This window comes from Chelon labrosus, assembly GCF_963514085.1.
Source record: "Chelon labrosus genome assembly, chromosome: 11".
Lineage (NCBI taxonomy): Eukaryota > Metazoa > Chordata > Actinopteri > Mugiliformes > Mugilidae > Chelon > Chelon labrosus.
In genome coordinates this window covers 1,020,099-1,043,056 of record NC_140344.1, presented here as the reverse complement: position 1 = coordinate 1,043,056, position 22,958 = coordinate 1,020,099, and the positions used below count along the sequence as shown (strand labels likewise).

At 41.3% G+C, this 22,958-nt stretch overlaps 1 protein-coding gene across 2 annotated transcripts in view; it reads right to left on the bottom strand.

The window, feature by feature from the left end:
• Nucleotides 1-22,958, bottom strand: part of lrp5 (low density lipoprotein receptor-related protein 5) — an 84,440-nt gene that overhangs the window by 40,137 nt on the left and 21,345 nt on the right. For both annotated transcript variants that reach the window (XM_084555422.1, XM_084555423.1), the window contains exons 2-7: nt 13,493-13,693; nt 13,110-13,326; nt 6,588-6,656; nt 6,279-6,407; nt 5,252-5,448; nt 5,000-5,131 (exon numbers count right to left, since the gene is read on the bottom strand). In XM_084555422.1, the coding sequence (XP_084411548.1) occupies nt 5,000-5,131; nt 5,252-5,448; nt 6,279-6,407; nt 6,588-6,656; nt 13,110-13,326; nt 13,493-13,693 (945 nt within the window). The remainder of the gene's footprint in view (nt 1-4,999; nt 5,132-5,251; nt 5,449-6,278; nt 6,408-6,587; nt 6,657-13,109; nt 13,327-13,492; nt 13,694-22,958) is intronic.

Below are 22,958 nucleotides of genomic sequence, written 5' to 3'. Positions count from 1 at the left end.
CCCCCTCCCCGCAGGTATAGGGATGGGGCCCCCTCACTCCCAGCGCAACTGCCGACCGGCGTCGCGCCGCTCATTTGTTGTTAATGTTCTGTATGCATACCAGGTTATGGTAACTGTACGTTTTCAATAAATGAACCTAGTATTTTATAGGTTCAAATAGACACAAAATCTTGTTTTTATTCATTCTACTGGTAGTTCGTTTTGCTCAAACAGAAATTGAGGCCTGCCTCTAATTCTGGCCTCCTTCCAATAAAGGCCTGGACCGCGATGCGCTTGAGTAAAATAAAGGCCCGGGCCTGTATTAGAGGATTTACGGTATTAGCTTTGGACTTATACTGTGCCAAAAAAATAATTAGCCATTAACTTTGTAATCAATAACCCTGCTAAATTTCTTTCGAAGAATCTTCATTAACTTTGTCCATAAATGATACATGCCAAGTTTGGTGAGAATTGGATGAACGGGCTAGGAGGAGTTGATTTTGCTTTGAGGTGCAATTTTTTCAAAATGGCGGAAAAAATTTCAGGCGGAAATGGGGATGGCCTGGTCCATTAGAACCACAGCTATCTAAGGAATCAGAGAGAGAAGGAGTTTTGTTTCTAGGGCGCAAGGTTCTCGAGATACGAGCCAAAACGTAAATTGACTTATTATAGCGCCACCTAGGCATGTGCAGGGCTTAAAGTAAAAAATAATCCTGAGCCTGAATTTTATTCCGGGGGGCAGGGGCGCAGTGGGTCCTACGCATAAGCTAGGCAATTTTACAAACAACTTTTTGGCATTGTGCTAAACAGGGTACAAGATGATCTACAATCTAAAATATGATTTTTAGAAATTAAAGGTCTGTGAAAATGGACAGAAGAGCTTTAACCAGCTTACACAGGGTGGGATACCTAAGATTTTACAGGACCCGCCCCCACCCTACTTATGATTGGCTAGTAATATTAGTTTGGTTAGGAGCGAAAGCTGGTTTCCTCTCATTCCATTGGTCAGCGAACTCAACTGACTCGAACCTGACAATAACCCACATCAACAAGTTATTTTTTAATTTTTTTAAATTGCAGTCAAACGCCTCACGCCGGAGATCCGGCACGGTGCTGGAATACTTTAAACCCTGCATGTGTATTGACACCATGGCAAAGTGACACGGTAGGACTTCTACCAAGTTACCAGGTGTGATGCCTTTCGGCGAAATATAGATCCATGCAACTTCGTTTGCATGGATCCCTGAAAACTCTAACAAAGCACTGTGTTTTTTAAAGATAAGGCTTTATTGTTTTAGCATCATGTTAATCAACTGCTGATCTGTAGGCATTCCATTTTGCTACCAAAGATGATTTTGACTTGTTTTTCCAGCTGATTCACCCTATGCTGCCTTGTTATTTCAAACATCAGAGTCAATGGTAATGGTTAAAATTAGCAAACATTATTATTTTGTGCACCAAACCAGTTATGTGATAAAAGGTTGCATAAAAAAAGGTCATATTCTAGTTGTAAAGAGTTTGTGAAAAATCCGAACTAATATTCAGTCATTCATTCATTCATCTTCTGTAACCGCTTGTTCCTGTTAAGGGTCGCGGGGTCTGCTGGAACCTATCCCTGTTGTCATTGGGTGAGAGGTGGGGTACACCCATAAATACTGGGACATCAACACAATTCTAATCTTTTTGGCTCTATACACCACCACAATGGATTTGAAATGAAATGAACAAGATGTGCTTTAACTGCAGACTTTCAGCTTTGAGGGTATTTACATCCAAATCAGGTGAATGGTGTAGGAATTACAACAGTTTGTACATGTGCCTCCCACTTTTTAAGGGACCAGAAGCAATGGGACAATTGGCTGCTCAGCTGTTGTGAATGAGCAGCTGGCTAAGTGTGTGTTATTCCCTCATTATCCCATTTACAAGGAGTAGATAAAAGGTCTAGAGTTCATTTCAAGTGCTATTTGCATTTGGAATCTGTTGCTGTCAACTGTCAATATGTGATCCAAAGAGCTGTCACTATCAGTGAAGCAAGCCATCATTAGGCTGAAAACTCAAAACAAACCCATCAGAGAGATAGCAAAAACATTAGGTGTGGCCAAATCAACTGTTTGGAACATTCTTAAAAAGAAAGAACGCACCGGTGAGCTCAGCAACACCAAAAGACCCGGAAGACCACGGAAAACAACTGTGGTGGATGACTGAAGAATTCTTTCCCTGGTGAAGAAAACTCCCTTCACAACAGTTGGCCAGATCAAGAACACTCTCCAGGAGGTAGGTGTATGTGTGTCAAAGTCAACAATCAAGAGAAGAATTCACCAGAGTGAATACAGAGGGTTCACCACAAGATGTAAACCATTGGTGAGCCTCAAAAACAGGAAGGCCAGATTAGAGTTTGCCAAACAACATCTAAAAAAGCCTTCACAGCTCTGGAACAACATCCTATGGACAGATGAGACAAAGATCAACTTGTACCAGAGTGATGGGAAGAGAAGAGTATGGAGAAGGAAAGGAACTGCTCATGATCCAAAGCATACCACCTCATCAGTGAAGCATGGTGGTGATAGTGTCATGGTGTGGGCATGTATGGCTGCCAATGGAACTGGTTCCCTTGTATTTAAGAATAAGAAGAAGAAGAAGAATAAGAAAACCTTTATTAGTCCCGCAATGGGGAAATTGCAGTTCACAACAGCTTACAGAAAATGCAGAATAAAAAATAACAAGAGCAAAAAGAGTAGCTATAAAATATAAATAATGAAATGGAATCGGATAGAAATATTGCACAGACTGAATTGTAATATTGCACGGGTTGAATTGTAAAATATTGCATAGACTGGTGTCGAGCTGTTGTTTGGAGTTATTGCACATATGATGTAGTAATATTGCACATATTAAGAGTGTTCATTGTGGAGCCTAACAGCAGCAGGAAGGAAAGACCCATTTATTGATGATGTGACTGCTGACAAAAGCAGCAGGATGAATTCTGAAGTGTTTCGGGCAATATTATCTGCTCATATTCAGCCAAATGCTTCAGAACTCATTGGACGGCACTTCATAGTGCAGATGGACAATGACCTGAAGCATACTGCGAAAGCAACCAAAGAGTTTTTTAAGGCAAAGAAGTGGAATGTTATGCAATGGCCATGGACTTGGCCATTGCATAACATTCCACTTCACCTGACCTGAATCCGATTGAGCATGCATTTCACTTGCTGAAGACAAAACTGAAGGGAAAATGCCCCAAGAACGAGCAGGAACTGAAGACAGTTGCAGTAGAGGCCTGGCGGAGCATCACCAGGTATGAAACCCAGCGTCTGGTGATATCTATGCGTTCCAGACTTCAGGCTATAATTGACTGCAAAGGATTTGCAACTAAGTATTAAAAAGTGAAAGTTTGATTTATGATTGTTAATTTGTCCCATTACTTTTGGTCCCTTAAAAAGTGGCACATATACAAACTGTTGTAATTCCTACACCGTTCACCTGATTTGGATGTAAATACCCTCAAATTAAAGCTGAAAGTCTGCAGTTAAAGCACATCTTCATTTCATTTCAAATCCATTCTGGTGGTGTATAGAGCCAAAAAGATTAGAATTGTGTCGATGTCCCAATATTTATGGACCTGACTGTATCTGGCCCTATTCAGACATGGCATTGACATGCGTCCTAGGCAGCTTAAAGCACATTCATGAACACACCCAAAAGTAACTGAGGATAGATTTGGGACCCAACTGCTCAGCCCACATATGGAGGTGGTCTGGATCACTTGTGACCACATGCTTTCAGTAGAGCAAACAGGCAATATGTCTTGGCCAGATTGACCGACCTCCTACTAAAGAGATGTCTTGTACATAGGCAGAATGTCATCTCATTTATTAAAAGAACAAACACACCTAGGGCTGGGCGATAAAACGATAACGATATCTATCGCGATAGACACGTGATCAATATCAATAGAAAATGCGTTCGATAGAATGTTCAATAATTTCACTTAAACTCCGTTAGAGAAAAATAGGAAGAAAACCCCGAGCCAGAACTGCAAGTCATTCTGGGGGATGTAGGCATAGGAAGGTCTTTAGCCTCTCGACCTATCACGGCCCAGCTAAGCCAGGTTGGTGGCATCAACAACAACAACAACAACAACAAAAAAGAATGGCGTGGAGTGAAAGGAGAATATGAGTGCGACAGCGCAAGAGGAAATTGTAGATTAAAAAAAGGAAAGGTCACGTCACCAGTTTGGCAATATTTTGATTATTTTAAGTCAGACAAGAGTCTGAACGATGTTGTCTGCTAACTTGGTAGTGAGTGACCATATTAATTGGCTCTTGTCTCTCTTGATTAGTAGTGTAAGAGTCGGTTAAGTTTCGTTTATCTGCCAGCCGAGTGAGTGGCTGCCGACTCTCGATTAAGCAGGGATCCATGAGCAGTGGTTAAGAGTCGGTGAAGTTTCGTTTCTCTGGTATTGTGCGTAAGTGAGTGAGTGGCTGAGTGAGTGCCTTAGTTTGCTAGTGGTCAAGTCGGGTAGTACGTTTTGTTTCTCTGCCGAGTGAGATGAAGATGTTTGAATGGTGCCGTTTATTGATTATATATCAATCAAACGTGGTAGGACTCAACTGAGCCGGTTAAATAGACTCTAGATTCATGATTCTTGAGTCGTCTTTGATGGCCGGTTATATGAGCCCAATCTTTTTGTCCACCACTACTGAATATTAATTAAAAATTAATGAAAATTAAACGCTATTGAATATGTCATTGTTATCATTTAAAAAAAAAATTAAAGTGATGGGTAAAAATGGGTTATGACGGGATTTTTATGACCCTGTCAGTCAAAATGACAGACAACGAAAAAGTCTAGCGCAGTTGAGAAGTCTGGGTAGAATAGGTTAAAAAAACAAATCAATAATTAATAATAATGTAATTTTAAAACTCTGACAAATTATGACAATTCTGAAAACCTGTTATCTTTACTCAGGAATATCAGTGCTGGGTTTAAGAACATTAGTGTAAATGTGATACAGACCTGGCTTGCATGTCTTTCCATCAGGTTTAAGCTGGACTCCAGTGGGACAGGCACAACTGTAGAAAGGTTGGACTGGAGACAGTAGGCAGAGATGACTACAGCCACCATTATTCTCACTACATGGAGTCTCGACTGCAATGACACATATAGAAAGACCAAAAAAAATTACAGAAAGAAGAATAATGAAGTGAAGGAGAAAATTTGAAGATTATCTTGACATTGTGAAGAGTAAGCGTAAGAAATGTAACTCACTATAAGGTTGTCGATAGGGCTCCAGAACTTGGATGTCCATAGGAGAGTAAATCCCACTAAGGATTTCTCTGGTTTTGTCTCCGCTCTGTTTGTTACAGGCGTGAATGGAGCGGGTCTGCCAGTCTGTCCAATATAATGTCTCCTCAGAGAGTGTTAGTGCAAAGGGATGGGTCAGGGTGCCCTCGACCACTGTTTCACTGCAAGAATAAATACGAATTTTTTAGAATGAGAGGAAGACAAATACAGACAGTGTCAGGGTCTGGGAACATATTCTCATCCTGTGTCTGCTGGAGTGACCCACATATGATTTCAGATTTTAAAGAAACCTATGCCCTCTGATCACTGTGCATCTTACAGACTAATCTTATATGTTTACTCTGGGTTGATTGCAAGATTCTGCCTCTGAGCACCAATGTGAATGGACATGTTTGAGACAATTTCAATTCTTACTGACACTATATAAATAAAATAGAAATGAACTGAACTGAAGTAAACTGGAATTGAATTGAATTGAACATGAAAACATGTATGATTCAATTCAATTCAGTCAAATACAAGAATTTGAGAAGTGGGAGATTGAAACCTCCACTGCATGTGTGTGGCTGTTTAAAGTATGTTCAAAGCCTGTGTCTGTAAACCGTGTAAGATAATGGTGCCAGGTTTGCAAAAAAAAAAACATTTTATGACCATGACATGTGGCCCTGAAGTGGAGCTATGGTCACATTTAAAGCTGTTCATAGGACCACGGAAGGTATGCTCAACTCCCACATGGACAAGAGCATACCTTATGCAAGCATGACCACATCTGCAGAAGAGATAACTTGCAGACCTCTTAGAGAACTTTCAGGCTATAGCTTCCAGAGGACAACACAGAACTAATCTGACTCGTATGAAACTGAGGAGCATTATGTTATATCAGTATTTGAACATCAGTAATTGACTTGTACCCAAAAATAAACCTCATTAAGCTAAAGACAGAAGAACAGCTGGCTGTAACACACACATAAAAAAACACAGGGGTCCATACCGTGCTGATCCATCCAGGTTAGCTCTGTGAATGAAGCTGAGTTTGGCATCAGCCCAGTACAACTTCTGTTCTACTAGGTCTATGGTGAGACCATTGGGCCAGTATATGTCCACATTTACTATGACTTTCCTGTTATAACACAGAAGTTAAATTAAATTAATACACCAAATGAACCATTTTTTTATATATATATATATATGTTTGTTTTTTTTAAATTGGTGCTTATGTTTTGTAATTATTGTACAACTGAGATAGCATCTCTACATCTAGACTGGCTAGAGATGCTGAAGGATTGTATAGTTACTGCACCTGTTGCTGCCATCCATCCCAGCTCGCTCTATCCTGGGCTCCTCACCCCAGTCTGTCCAGTACATGTAGCTTGAGGGAGAAAAATGAAATGATATGTTAAGTTTTTTGTTTACTATGATTAGTCAATGATTAACTACTACTACTTACCTCCTGTACTATAATTCAAAATGGCTGATTTTGTAAAAAAGTTATTTTTCCAAGTGCTACAGCACATGCAAACACACACACAGCAGACAGCAAAAAGGGTGCAGTGGAGACTATGAGCCCAGGTGAAGATTTTTAAAAAGTTCAAATAAAAACACATACTTTTAAATTGAATGACAACTTTGCTAGCTACTGCAATAAATGAGCAAGTAACGAGAGACCCTTTTCTAACCTCCTGTTCAACAAGCAAAAACATTTAGTAACATGTCTTTTTAACAGTTTTGTCTGCAGTCACCCATTCACAGCCAGTGAGGCATACATAGTGTATATACATACAGTAAGAGTGTTTGTTAGTACAATTGTGAATTGATATGAAGAAGTTAAACTGAAAGCTGTCAGTATGTAGAATAATAGCCCAAGATTTGGGAAATTCTAAGATCCGAGCTGAGCAGCCAAACAAAACTCCCTCTTTGACAGCTGTACCTGCAGGCAATTGAGGAACATAGGAATAAGATGACCAGTGATGGGAATAACGAGTTATTTTTTTCAGTAACAAGTAATCTGATTAATTACTATTTTCAGTGGGATTTTAATTAATATTTTATTTACTTTTTATTGCTTTCCATAAGATAATAGAGTTTATAGTGACTTTTCTTCTGCAAACATTAATCCCCTCAGTTCTGACAACCTCCCCTCTTGTTGTTACCATCCAACCACACTTCATTTAGTCCAAATGACATTTCTGTTGCTGATGGAAATTCTGTTGGTCAGTGATTCAATGTCTCGCTCACTCCTGGCATATAGCTCGATGTCAGCGTCATCCATGTAGAGGAAGTTGATGGTTGCTGTATTTTACAGATGGTAACCACTCCTGGCTATGATCTTGCTAAGGGGGTCTGCCTATGTAGAACAGGAGCAGGAAGAGAGCATTTCCTCTTTATATGCTGTACTTGATGATGACTTGCGGAATTAGCTTGAAATTACCCTCTATGGTACAGATTCCTGTGAAAGGTATGAAGACAGACAACCAGAGTCATCCACATGAGCTAGGTTAATAAATAACAGAATGTCTTCTCGTCATCTAGACACAAGGATACCAAGAGCCACAGGTTGTGGCTTTCCACCATGTTTGCCAGTTTTAAAACTGCCAAACTAAATACCAGAGGCCTGGTGATAATGGAAAAAGACGGAGCGCTAACAGAGGAGAAAGAGAGGTTTTCTTAAACATGAATGATAAACTTACATAACCTAGTTCCATGACAAATTGCCATGCACAGCCGTACATTAAAAAAGTATCTAGACTCTTTCACACAAATAAAACTCCCCAACTCCCACTGTGCAGCACAATACCATCTGAAAAGCCTGTTTTTTTAACATATAAGTGCCATGCACGTGCAGTCCAGACAACAACAGAAGTGAAATAGGTATAAATACGGGTGGCTGTTTGGGGGGGGGGCTACGGAGGCCCTCCAGCGTTCAACAGGCTATGAGACTGTTGAACGCTGGAGGGCCTCCGTCTTTTTACTTATGGCTTGAATCGGGACCAGAGAAACAAATTTCGTTCCATCCCATGTACCAACATGTGTTGAAATGACAATAAAGAATCCCTGAATCCTTGAAAATATATTATTGTGTCTAATAGTGTGTTTACAGTTCATTGCAACTAGGGCTTGGTACAGGATTTTATGAAGTGATCTGAGTTTGAGTCATAAGAACTTAATTCAGTTTGATTAATTTAGGATTGATTTCTGTGGGAGAAAATGCTGTTTTTGTTTTTGAGCTTTATGAATCTTCAGGGGAGGAAATTATGTTTATTTAACACCAGATTGGGACTCAAATCAGCCGATACTCCGATACCACTCAATCAGAGGGACAAATAAACTTAATTGGGATATACCTAATTTAAGATTCAAGATATCAAATTTAAGTAATTTAGTTAAAGGTGCAGTAGGAAGGATTGCGAAGATCCAGGACTTAGCCAAAAAATTTGAACATCGACAACTTCTCAGTCCCTCCCCACTTTCCGCTAAAGCCCAAAAAGGTCTCGCGAGCCCCTCCCCCCACAAGGGAGAGCTGTGCACGATAGAGCGCGTGCATATTGGCCCTGGAATACTGTGCACGAGCAGAGAACCGAGAGAGAGCGAGTAAACAAACTAGCATGGAACACACCGAAGTAACAACAACAAAATAGTTTTTATAATACCCTTCGTTATTGCCAAATAATTTTCGGTCAAAATATTTAGCAATAGTCAACTTTAGGACAAAACCAAGGTTAGGATGTTTCTGAAAGTAGCCTACATCGGTGATGTTTGCTATCAGTAACAGTTAGAAGCATTCATTGTGGCGTTTTATTCCACAGTTTAGATTTATCAATTTGCTATGTGGTAGATATATGACCGCTACCTGTTGATGTGGTTAGACGTTTGAGAGTGAAGCTGAGGCACAGGCCTCAGACGAGGATTACATCCCGGCTCCTTCTACACGCCCACGGACAAGTGGTGCGAGGTGGTGGAGGGAGGGGAGGGCGCTATGAAATGCGTGTCCATGAGCAGTGATTGACACTCTGTTAGATACACCCCTGGACTTGATTGGTGCATCTGAATGTGGAGCGGTGGATGTCTTGCAAATCGCGCTACAGGCTCTAGGAGGGGCCAGAGGAGCCGATTTTTTTTTTTTAAATGACCTTCTTCATGCAATTATACTTGAACATAGGGTCAGTTTCAGCAAATATGACAGAAAGTTAATTTTATAAAACTTGCCTACTGCACCTTTAATCTAGTTGACTGTTATTTGTTGATTAAGTTGTCATTTCATAATCCGTTATTCACTTTTGTGACTTTAAAACATGGAAAACAATGAATGAGTTAAATGTGATTGATCTGTTGCTTTTATGCAGTCATAAGCACAATTTCTTTTCATCCATGATTCAGTAATTTATATTTATAGCACTTTATATTTATAATGAGTGAGTGGGTGTGTGCACGGGCGAGGCAGGAAGTGTAAAGGTTTGTGGATTGGGAACCTATATACCTATATATGGGCTTAGGGAAGGTGGGTGGGGTGTAATTTATGTTACTGGTACTGTCTTTTGGGTCTTCTAAGGAGAACCATCAGCTACTTTAAATTTGACCGGTTTCATCTAAAGACCTTTGCAAAGTAAAGTTTTTAATGTTGTGACGTTTCATTAAAAGCTTTTGCAGTAGCAAGGCAGCAAATTCAAATACTAAAAGGAAAGCTGTAAAGTTGTAACTCAAATTGCCTCATCCAATATGCCCCAAATTTGTAATGCTTAATAAAAGTAAAGGCACGAAGACATCTACGTGTCAAAGCTGACTCACAGTTCATAATGCCCACAACTGGCAATAGTAACTGGTAGTAGTCAGCCTACACCATAAACCATATTGCAGATAAGCAGAATCCAGTTTTTATGTGGCGCTACAATAAGCCAATTTACGTTTTGGCTCATATCTCGAGAACCGTGTGCCTTAGAAACAAAAGCAACATTTCAATATTTCAAAAAATGCAATGGCTAACTTCATAAAATTTGGCATACACAATCTGTTACACATTATGTACATGTCCATCAAGTTGCATGACATTACGTCAACAGGGGGCGCTACAGATAACACAGACACTTTTCATATGACTTTAAAGGCCTATAACTTTTGAAGTATTCACCCAATCCTTATGGAACCAGGCAACCGTAATTATAATATGCTTGCGTACAATCATGCCAAGTTTCGTGAAATTCAGGCTGTGGGGGCGCTACAACGACTTCATGTTTATATCTCACAAACCACCACAGTAAACTGCTTGAAATTTGACAATAATAATCTGTGGATTACTCCTTACACGCCCACCAGGTTTCGTGCAATACAGTCTAGGGGGCACTACTGGCGACTTATGCCTCTGCGTCCTGCTCTGGGACGACTTTGCCACGGCATGGACCCCTTTAAGTGTCTGCCCAGGACAAACTGCAAGGGCGAAAGGCATCAAACCTGGTAACTTGGTAGAATTCCTAGCATGTCACTTTGCCAAGGTGTCAATACACATGCCTGAGCAATTCTAGGTGGCGCTATAATAAGCCAATTTATGTTTTGACTCATATCTCGAGAACCGTGTGCCCTAGAAACAAAAGTCTTTCTCCCTCTGATTCCTTAGATAGCCCTGGTTCTAATGGGTTAGGTCACGCCCATTTCCGCCTGCCATTTTTTTCTGCCATTTTGAAAAAATTGCACCTCAAAGCAAAATCAACTCCTCCAAGCCCGTTTGTCCAATTCTCACCAAACTTGGCACGTATCATTTATAGACAAAGATAATGAAAAGTTTGCTAACTTTAGCAGGGTTATTAGTTACAAAGTGATTGGCTAATTAATTTTTAAAGCGTGGCGCAGTATAACTAAAAAGCTAATATTTTGTGAAGTATATACCCAAGTATATACACAATCTGTAACATAGTGTGTACACAGTATTTTACAATTTCCCTGCGGGGACCTCCCAAAGGGATCAATAAAGTTGTCTGTCTGTCTATCTGTCTATCTATCTATCTACAAGCCCATCAAATTTTGTTGCTTCCGATGCGCCTGACTCTCATTCACTTGTCAGCCAAAGGATTCCTCCGCAGACACTTTGCCTACTTTCAGGTCGTGTCCGACCCGCTTATGCCTCTGCGTCCCGCTCGCGGACGACCCCTTTATGCTCACTTGCAATCATGTAGATATTATTCTTTTTTTTTGTAAGGCTTGCTCAGCTTTACAGTTTCACTTAGAGGGGAACAACGGAGAGGATGCCGTTTTCTTCACTTCAGTGTTGCCTTTACAAGTGGGGTTAGTGGTATATGTATTCCACACAGCAGTTTTATTTAAAAAAAATAAATAAATAAATAAATAAAAATATTATATCATTATTATTATTTTCACTCATAACTTGCTTGCTAGCTAGATAACTACTTCTATGCAAATGGCGAAAAGTTCCAACTATCAGTTTCTGAGCAGTTTTAGATTTTTATGCCAACGTGTAGTTGACACAGAACCTCAAATTGCTCTCAGTTCCTGGTAGAGGTGTGTTTTTACACAAATCCTTTTAGGATTTGTATAAAAATCAAGCTGCTGTAGACAACTTATCAGCAGTTACCAGAAGTGTTTCATTTCTGTTATTGCTGTTATTTTTTTTACAACCTGGACCTTATTTGTAGCATAAAATACCATCGTTTACTCTCCAATATCACTTTTGTTTCATTTGCACTTGTTCAGGAGATAATTAGATCTGTGTGTATCCATATAGCGGGAGTGTTCAGGGCACCGAGACGTAGCCTCTAAATAACACATTATCTGCAACAAAACTCGTTCATTTCGCCAATAATTTGTTATGATACACTAGTGCTATTCCCCATTGAGTCCGGAGTTACCTGTTATCATCATCCAGGGTCTGTAGGTCAATCTACAGACTCTGGATGACCTGTACAATGTCATCTCTGAGAGGCGCGCATAACCCGCGACATTCGGCTTGCTTACCTGTAATTTGCTACTGCTAGTTTTTTGCAACATGGCTTCTGGTTGTGGACGAACCATAGTAGTGGCAAATTACAGGTAAACAAGCCGACCGTCGCACAGTGCTGCTCAGAGATGACATCGTCCAGGTCAGAAGACATCATCCGGGGTCTGTAGGTCAATCTACAGATCCCAGATGATGATAACAGGTAACTCCGGACTCAACGGGGATCAGCACTAGCGTATCGTAAGAAAATATTGGCGAAATGAACGAGTTTCACAGCAGATAATGCGTTATTTAGAGGCTGCGTCTCAGTGCTCTGAACACTCCCACTATAAGGATATAAGCTGATCTAATTACCTCCTGAACGAGTGCAAATGAAACAAAAGTGATATTGGTGAGTAAACAATGGTATTTTATGCTAGAAATAAGGTCCAGGTTGTAAAGAAACAGTAGTTCCCCTTTAATCTTGCAAATGACAGATATGAGCAAATTATGAATTTCCTTAAATAAATAAATGCACAAGTAAATATTTAATATATAAGTTGATATTTTTATAGTTTCATTTGTTTGATTGGGTTCTCTTTGTTTACTGTCAGGACCTATGTAATGTTTTGAGTCATTTTTATGCAGAAATGTAGAAAATTCCATGGGGTGAAAAAACGTTGTACTTAGTAAAGTATGCACAACGCTGTAAATGGCATTTACCATGACAAATCGACAGCTACAACACTAGAAAGTCAACAGAGTAATTCTAGAATCACCTGCTGACATTTTTTTTAATTAATTTTCCATCAAATGTAGATTGTTTTGTATAATATTTTTGTAATATCTCAGCAAAAACAGCAAGTACTTGTGTGCGCATTTTATACGAGGTGTTTTTGTTACCGCTGGGCAGGGTTTAAGGCAATAGCCCTGGGCTGGTCCAAGTCCATCCAGAACAGGACCTTCCTGGAGGTGCCATCTGGGTTAGCCACTTCAATCCGATTGGTCTCCGAGTCTGTCCAGTAGAGCTTTTTACCCAGCCAGTCACAAGCCAACCCATCAGGACTGTCCAGCCCTGACACTACCACGCTCTGGCCTGTTCCCAGTGCCTCTTTAAGGGCTGAGAGCAGAAATTAAATCAAAGTGAAAAAGTGACAAGAAATAGGATGCATCTTTAGCAATCATGTAACATGTACAGCTTACACAGTCACAGTTAGTGGGACAGTTACTTTATGAGGAAATCTTCACTAAAACAGAAAATAAATATGAAGAGTATCAAATCTTACAGTTTGATGATTGATTCCAGTGTGTCTGTTTGATGGCCTCCTCACTGACATCTGTCCAAAATATTAATCCCTCAGCATACAGGAAGTCAACTGCTGCTGCATCTTCCAAGTCACTAACAACTATGGCCGACTCACCACGGACTCCCTCTGCATCTACCAATCGCACATCACGCCGGTTGGCAAATAGGAGGAGAGGAGAGCCTGTTAAGGAAAAAATAAAGCCTGATGTAACATTTGAAATATTCTTTACACTCAGTACATGTTTTCTCAGAGTGAGAATAAATGGAAACACATATTTTATATCTTAAAAGTGTGCATTTCAGTTCTAGCACTGGATGCTGTGATTCAGACCCATACACACAGTGAGTTCTTCTTAACCCCAAATGATGCACAATCTCAACAATATATATCTGTTTTTATTTTTACAGAAGTTACCTGAAGAGGGAATATAGTGTTTAACAAGTCTGTGGACATGTGACTACATGGTCAAATAATTATTTAAAATAAAAAATAGAATCAGCACTGACGCCTCACAGTAAGAAGGTTCCAGGTTCAAATCCACGCCAATTGGGGACTTTTCTGTGTGGAGTTTGCATGTTCTCCCTGTGTCTGTGTGGGTTCCCTCCGGGTATTCCGGAGACATGCTGGTTAGGTTAATTGGTGATTCTAAATTGACCGTAGGTGTACATGTGTGTGTGATTGGTTGTCTGTCTCTCTGTGTTAGCCCTACGATAGACTGGCGACCTGTCCAGGGTGTACCCCGCCTCTCGCCCAATGACAGCTGGGACAGGCTCCAGCCCCCCCAGAAGACAGAAAGTGAATGAATGAATGAATGAATGCAAAATACAATCACATTTGGATGGACAATGTTGGGTGGCTGTAGCTGTCACAGAAGCTGCCAGCTGCCTCAGAAGCTTGTGATATTGGCCTGGAAGGGAGACAGAACTGCTTTGCTGTGGTTTGGCGCAACTATGCTTCCTGTAGTTCCACCGATTTCAGACACACCGTCTCTGTCAGTGAGGTTGCTGTCCCACTACACAACCTACTCCTAAAGTCATTGTACTGTAATTATTTAAAACATGAGTTTATTGTAATTAATATAAAAAAAATATGTATGACAGCCACAAAAGCATATTTGTACAGAGAGATGCATGTTTGTATGTCCACAATTTAAAGTATTTTTGTAATTAATACAGTCCTTGTTCAAACTGTGTCTTTCTGGGAGGGGTTAATAGTTGCTTTGTTTGAGGACATTTGAACCACAGATGATGAAGGTCCACCAAAATCACGGCTGCTCATCCAAATGACTTCAAACTCAAAACTGCACTTACGTGAGTCCCTAGCAATTTATCTACCACATGTGAAGTAGATTGTGCATAGCTTTTCTTGACCGCTTTTCTCCAAACACAGACACACAAATGCAAAGATTTGCTTTCCTAGTGAGTTGCATAAGCAGTAAGCACATACTACAAACTGTGTTTTAAACGTTTTTCTTACACTCGATGATGTACTGCGGATTTTGGTCACAGTTTATGGTACAGTTAGGCTCGGTTCTGTTGGCCCAAGCCAGTCAAAATGAGGTAGGCTGTGGTGTTTTTGTCGAAAAAGTTGGTGCAGGACATTGAACAACATAGAAGGTTATGTGTTGTGTTGTGTTGTGTGGGTAAATATTAATTCTGGAAGGAAGTATGTTTGTAAATGAGAGATTCAATGAGAGAAACTAACAAAAACAAAAAGAAAAACACAAATAAAATGCAGGAAGTAGAGATAAACAGGACAGAAGACAACAAGAAATCATTGCTAATTCGGTATTTTGTAATTATATAGGCATAACAGCATAGTAATATTATAACGTAGCATTTTTCTCCTGCAAAGCATGGCCGAGTTATCGCTCAGCAAAGCAAAGGTGGTCATAGGGCTGGGCAATAAAACGATAACGATATCTATCGCGATAGACACGTGATCAGCATCAATAGAAAATACGTTCGATAGAATGTTCGATAATTTCACTTGAGCTCCGTTAGAGAAAATAGGAAGAAAACCCAGAGCCAGAACTGCAAGTCATTCTGGGGGATGTAGGCAGAGGAAGGGCTTTAGCCTCTCGACCTATCACGGTCCAGCTAAGCCAGGTTGATGGCATCAACAACAACAACAACAACAACAACAACAACAACAACAAAAAACACCATCAAAAGGCACTCAGAAACTGGGGGAAACTCTGACAGGAAGAGGTCTGGCAGACCCAAAACCACAACTGGATCAGAGGACAAGTTTCTGAGAGTTAACAGCTTGTGTGATAGGCGGCTCACAGGTCAACAGCTTCAAGCACAGCTTAATAGTGGTCGTAGTAAGCAAGTCTCAGTTTCAACTGTGAAGAGAAGACTTGGAGCTGCAGGTTTGACAGGATGAGTTAGACTTAGACTTAGATAAACTTTATTCATCCACAAGGGAAATTGCTTGGTCACAGTAACTTAGTTGTACATAAAAAACACTCTTAAGAACCTCAGATAAAAAAGATTAAATTAAATAAAATAGAAATAAAAATAAGTAAAATAAAATAAAAATAGTATAAGCAAAAATGTACAAATTAGCATATTAGCATATGGACAAATGTACAAGAAATAGAGAAGGAAGAATATAAATTATATATACAGGGTAAGGTGTAAGGTGCAATAGTGTCCATTAACATTAATAACGTGGAGTTATGTGTTACAGAAAGGTGAGTTGTTGTACAGCTGGACTGAGAATGGTATGAATGTCATCCTGTAGCGTTCAGTGTGGCAGCGGAGCTGGATCAGTCTGTTTGAGAATGAGCTCCGCTACCGCTCTATAGTCTGGTGTAGTGGATGTGACGGATTGTCCATGATGGAGAGCAGTTTGTCCAGTGTCCTCCTGTCCCTCACTGAGACAAACGTCTCCAACTTACTGCCAATCACGTGACCAGCCTTTCGGATCAATTTGTCGATCCTACTTATGTCCTTTTTGCTGGTGCTGCTCCCCCAAAAAACCACAGCAAAGTACAGGGCGCTCGCAACAACAGACTGGTAGAAAATCTCCAGCAACTTGCTGCATACATTAAAAGACCTAAGCTTCCTCAGGAAGTAGAGTCTACTCAGTCCCTTCTTGTACACAGCATCACTGTTGTCCCTCCAGTCCAGTCTGCTGTTCATGCGGACTCCCAGGTACTTATATTGGTCCACTACTTCCACCTCCAGACCCTGGATGGTGATGGGCACTGCTGGTGTCCTCTTCCTCCTGAAGTCAATGACCAGCTCCTTGGTCTTGTCCACATTCAGGAGTAGGTGGTTTGTCTGGGACCACTCCACAAAGTCCGCGATCAGCGTCCTGTACTCCACCTCCTGTCCGTCTCTAATACACCCAACCACTGCAGAGTCATCAGAGAACTTCTGCAGGTGGCAGGACCCAGAGCTGTACTGGAAATCAGAGGTGTAAAGAGTGAACAGAAATGGAGACAGGACAGTCCAATGTGGTGCCCCCAGATTACTGACAAGAGTATCAGACAGGGAGCCCCCCAGCCGCACAATCTGGGGCCTGTCAGACAAGTAATCAGTAATCCAGGAGACAATGGAGGAGCTGACACCCATCCTGAGCAGCTTCTCACTCATCAGAAAGGGCTGAATGGTGTTAAAAGCACTGGAGAAATCAAAGAACATGATCCTCACAGAGCCCTTCCCACCATCCAGGTGAGAGTGAGCACGGTGCAGCAGGTAGATGACAGCATCATCCACACCAACATGAGGCTGATATGCAAACTGAAGAGGGTCCAAAACAGGGGTCACCAGGGGTCTCAGCTGAGCCAGGACGAGTCTCTCCAGGACCTTCATGACATGTGACGTCAGTGCAACCGGTCTGAAGTCGTTGAGGCCAGATGGGATGGGCTTCTTGGGCACCGGCACTACAAAGGATGTTGTTTTCCATAGCACCGGTATCCTTTCCAGCTTCAGACTCAGGTTGAAGATGAAGTGCAGGATGCCAGACAGCTGTGAAGCGCAAGTCCTCAGGACCCGGGGGTTGACACGATCAGGGCCTGCTGTCTTGCCTTGCTTGACTCTCTCCAGCTGTCTTCTCACCTGGCCAGGCGTCACAGTCATAGGGCTAGTCTTCTCAGTGGGGGTGGGAGTTGGGGGGAGAGCAGAGGTGATAGGCAATAAGGGATCAGTGGTGAGTTGTTGATTGGCCGTCTGGGGGGGTGTAAAGACTGGAGTGGTGGGGGGGTGGAGGGCCAGCAGGGGGTCCAGTGGTGAATCTATTGAAGAAGACATTAAGCTCGTTGGCTCTGTCTGGGCAGCCGTCCTGTTGTTTGGCTTTGATGTTGAAGCCAGTGATCAGCTTCATGCCCCTCAACACGTCCCGGGTGTTGTTCTGCTGGAGCTTGGCCTCTAATGGGGCGTTCTATTTGTCCACCAAACTCGTTTTCCCGAGTTACGAACCGGAAGTTGCAAATAGAACGCCCCCGAGGTCGTATATACAGGTCGTCAACTGAAATCCACCGTGGTTGCACTGTAAATGAGATAAACACTATAAATGTTACGAACCGTCCAAACTGCCTAGCGCAACCAAGCACATTGAACCACATTGATGAACCACAAACTTTGATTGTAGCTGTACTCTTTCAGAACTAGCGCAACAGCGACTTTCCTGGAGGCGTCCATCTTTTCTCCGACCTCTCGTAAACAGAACGCAAAAACCCGCTGTGACTTGTTTTCCGACACGGATGTGACGTCACTCCCGAGTTGCAAGTCGTGCTTACAAGACAAATAGAACGCACCATAACTTCCTCCTGTAGGCGTCCTTACACTCCTTCAGCTGGATCTTGAGTTGCCACTGTATCCTCTTCAACTCGTCCTTATCTCCAAATCTGAAGGCCTGCTTCTTCTTGTTCAGCAGATCCTTCAGCTGGCTGGTGATCCAGGGCTTGTTGTCAGGATAACAGCGGACAGTCCTTGTAGGGATTACTGTATCCTCACAGAAGTTTATATAGTCTGTGATGCAGTCCGTCATGCTGTCAATGTCATTCCCGTGGGGCTGGCAGAGCACGTCCCAGTTGGTGGTATCAAAGCAGTCCTGCAGAGCTGCAAGAGTTGCAGCAAGAAAGCCACTGCTAAGATGTCAGACTAAGACAAAGAGGCTCGTCTGGGCCATGAAACACCGCCATTGGACTACTGAAGACTGGAAGAAGGTATTATGGACTGATGAATAATAATTTCAAATCTTCGGTTCATCACGCAGGATCTTTGTACGCCGCCGAGTAGGCGAGAGGATGGTTCCACAGTGTGTGACATCAACTGTCAAACATGGAGGAAGAGGTGTGATGGTCTGCTGAATCCAGGGTCGGTGACTTGTACAGAGTGAGAGGCACCCTGAACCAAAACGGCTACCACAGCATTCTGCAGCGCCATGCAATACCCTCTGGTATGCACCTAGTTGGTCAGAGGTTCATCCTACAGCAAGATAATGACCCAAAACACAAGTCCAAGCTATGCCAGAACTACCTCAAGAAAAAAGAACAAGATGGTAAGCTTGAAAACATGGAGTGGCCAGCACAGTCTCCAGACTTAAACTCCATCGAGCTGGTGTGGGATGAACTGGACAGAAGAGTGAAAGCCAAGCAACCTACAAGTGCCACACATTTATGGGAACTTCTGCAACAGACTTGGGAAGAACTTTCTGAAGAATATTGCCACGAGTGTGTTCAGTTGTTATATCTGCCAAAGGTGGCTACTTTGATGAGTCACAAGTTTAGAATACATTTTGGTCTATAAATTAATTCCATAATTTCTTTTTCAATTCTATGCTTTCATTACAGAGTGCAATGAGACACTAAACTGAATAATTTTCAGTAAAAAAATGGAAGTGGAAGTGTGGTGATTTTTATGACCCTGTCAGTCAAAATGACAGACAACTAAAAAGTCTAGCGCAACCTCTGATCAAGAGGTACAGTACACGGCAGCAGTGCCATACGACAAAACATCAAAGTGATATAAAGAAATAACGGATGCAGTGGCATATCATTTAGCGAAAGACATGCTCCCACTCAGCACAGTTGAGAAGTCTGGGTAGAATAGGTTAAAAAAAAAAACGAATCAATAATTATCGATATCGACTGATACGAAACACTTATATCATGATAGATTTTTCAGCCATATCGCCCAGCCCTAGTAGAGATTAATTTAACATACTGTATGACACAAACAGAAACAAAGAACACAATTTTTACATGTTTAAATTATACACTACACAGCCAAAAGTATGGGACCAATCGTCCTATTAATCACCATCAATGTGCTATTATAACCAGGGGTGTAGCACCAAATTCTGGGCCCTGTACACTCTTAATGTCAGTGGGTCCCTATCCATGCCAGTACACAAAGCTGCGAGCAAAAAAAAATAAAAAAATTGGGGGCATTTATTTATAAATAAACAAGCATAAGAAGGGTTTTAAGATAAAATCAGATCAGATTATACTGATGACTGGTTCTTTCATTCACCACCTGAATTGATGCATTTGGCCTACTTGTGCTCAAACATCTATAAACATTAGGATACATCTGGTTTGTGTTTTGATCCATGACACATTTTGATTTAAAAACATTTATTCTTGAACAGGAGCCAGCAACTGTACATAGAGAATCAAATCAAATAAACTATTTCATTTTTCAATAAAATTAGGGATGCACCGAATATTCGGTCACCGAAAAGTTTTATCGTTGAAACAACACAGCCGAAACAGGATGTTGTGATGACGCAAGCAACAACTGCAGCCAGCATGGGCATGTCTGCCGTGTGGGCGTATTTCAGTATATAAAAAGTATTATATATAAAGACCCACTGATAGCGATTTTCAAAACTTGTGATGCTGAAATTTCAGGAGGCGTGAAAATAACGGATGCTGTGGCGTATCATTTAGCGAAGGACATGCTCCCGCTCAGCACAGTTGAGAAATCTGGGTAGACATGGGCGTGGTAGTGAGGGGAAAAGGGGACGTGACTACCCAGGGCCCGAGTAGAGACAGGGCCCATGAAAATTCTGATTTTTTTATTTTTTTTTTAATTGATTGGGCCCTCCAATTAATTTATGTCATAATGTATTTCCAATATATTGATAATATCAACTGAGAGAATGAACTTTATGTCACAGCCCTCCCAACACATTGGACATTCTGGGGGCCCCCTCTTGGAGACGCAAAATGGTTTAGTCCGCCCATAGACAGCGGCCGGCGACAAGTATAGTAGTGTAAAACCCGGATCTTTTGAGGGATTTGGATCAGTCTGAGTCACTCACCGATATGAGCCGGATTTTGCGAGTCACTTGAGTCATTTGACCCAAAATGGCCCGATTGCGAAAGAAAGTGTATCCAGTACATTCAGTCGAGACATAATAAAGCATAGTGAACACCTAATAAAGGACTATTACAGTTTCCTGTTACCTGTTACTGCCATTTATTAGTTGTGATACAGAGCCACTGAAAATCATATCAAGTATCTTACATAAGCCTAAAGCTAAAGCTCAAAATTAAGCTGCGCAAAAAAAAAGAATGAGGACAGGGTCACTACTACAAAAGAATATTTTATTTTCTTATGGTCTAAAATGTATGTGGAGTGGATGCAGAGGCTATTAATTCACTCACAACGTTAAGTTTCGTTTCTCTGCCAACCGAGTGAATGGCTGTTGATTCCCTGCTCTCAGCACACGTACACATTTCACGTGTACGTGTGCCCCGAAGGCTAGCATTATACGCTAATTAGCGGTTTGCAAGAAAACTGGTCACATTTGACTAGCATGAAAACAAATACCAGAGAACGGTCGAACTCGGTACACATGTGTTATTAACCCCCGGTTCATTTTGCGCTGGGATTGTCCTTTAATTGTCTTTATTTTTAGTTAGCATATACCTTAAACACTTCAAGCTGAAAACTAATGATGGTTATATAAGAGCAGCTTCATGCTGGTGCAATAAGCTTTATGTTTTACATTCAATTTACGTATGATCCGATTAGTCGACTAATCGAAATAATAATCGGTGATTAATCGACTGTCAAAATAATCGTTTGTGGCAGCCCTACTCAAAGTGCCGTTAGACGGATATGTAACCACATACAGTTCATCCAGAAAGTATTCACAGTGCTTCACTTTTTCCACATTTTGTTTTGTTACAGCCTTATCCCAAAATAGATTAAATTCATTTTTTTCCTCAAAATTCTACACACAACACACCATAATGACAATGTGATTTTTTTTTTTTTTTTTTTAGAATTTATTAAAAATAAAAAAACTGCACATGTATGTATTCACAGTCTTGCCATGAAGCTCATCACCACCGATCATCCTTGAGATGTTGCTACAGCTTAATTGGAGTCCACCTGTAGTAAACTCAGTTGATTGTACATGATTTGGAAAGACACACAGCTGTCTATATAAGGTCTCACAGTTGACAGTGCATGTCAGAGCACAACCCAAGCAGGAAGTCAAATGAATTGTCTGTAGACCTCCGAGACAGGACTGTCTGGCAGACAGAGGCACAAATCTGGGGAAGGGTACAGAAAGATTTCTCCTGCTTTAAAGGTCCCAATGAGCACAGTGGACTCCATTATCCATAAATGGAAGAAGGCCGGAACCACCAGGACTCTTCCTGGAGCCGGACAACCGTCTAAAGTGAGCGTTCTGTCGAGAATGGCCCGAGTCAGGGAGGTGACCAAGAACCCGATGGTCACTCTGTCAGAGCTCCAGTATTCCTCTGTGGAGAGAGGAGAACCTTCCAGAAGGACAGCCATCTTGGCAGCAAACCAACAATCAGGCCTGTATGGTCAGGGCTCGACAGTGCGAGCACCTTGTTGCAAATGCTAGTAAAAAACAGTTCATGGCGAATTGTGAAATGCAATTAGTAGCACGTGTGCGACAACCGAATTTTACCGTTCAATAAATGTTTCATGATGTGTTGCTGACGTTTGGAGGTTGTGGCTGGTTGTGCATTTGAATGCAGGCTCAGCAAAAAAAAAAAAAATACGTGATTTACACGTAGTGAGCGTGTTTGCCGACGTGCTGCGGAAGGCGGTGGGAGTATCTATGGCAGGGGTGCTCATTACGTCGATCGCGATCGACCGGTAGATCTCGAAGGTAGTGCAGGTAGATCGCGTGCCATTGAAATTTTAGTCTAAAACATTCATCCGTTGCAACTCCAAAACAAACAGCAAGTCAAACGTTCATCTTTACTTATTTTTACTTTATATTTGCAACATACCCTCAGTTCAGCAGCATAAAACCACAGCCACGCACAACTTCAACAACAATCAAAAATCAAGACTGTCTTTCTTAAAGAGACAGCGCTATTTTTCTAAAGGTGCAGTGCACCAATTTTTCTTGATAAAAATAATAGCAAAGATGGATAGGGCTTTTAACACTGTAGCAACAATTAATATGACAATTAATGTGAAAGTACAGGTTTAAT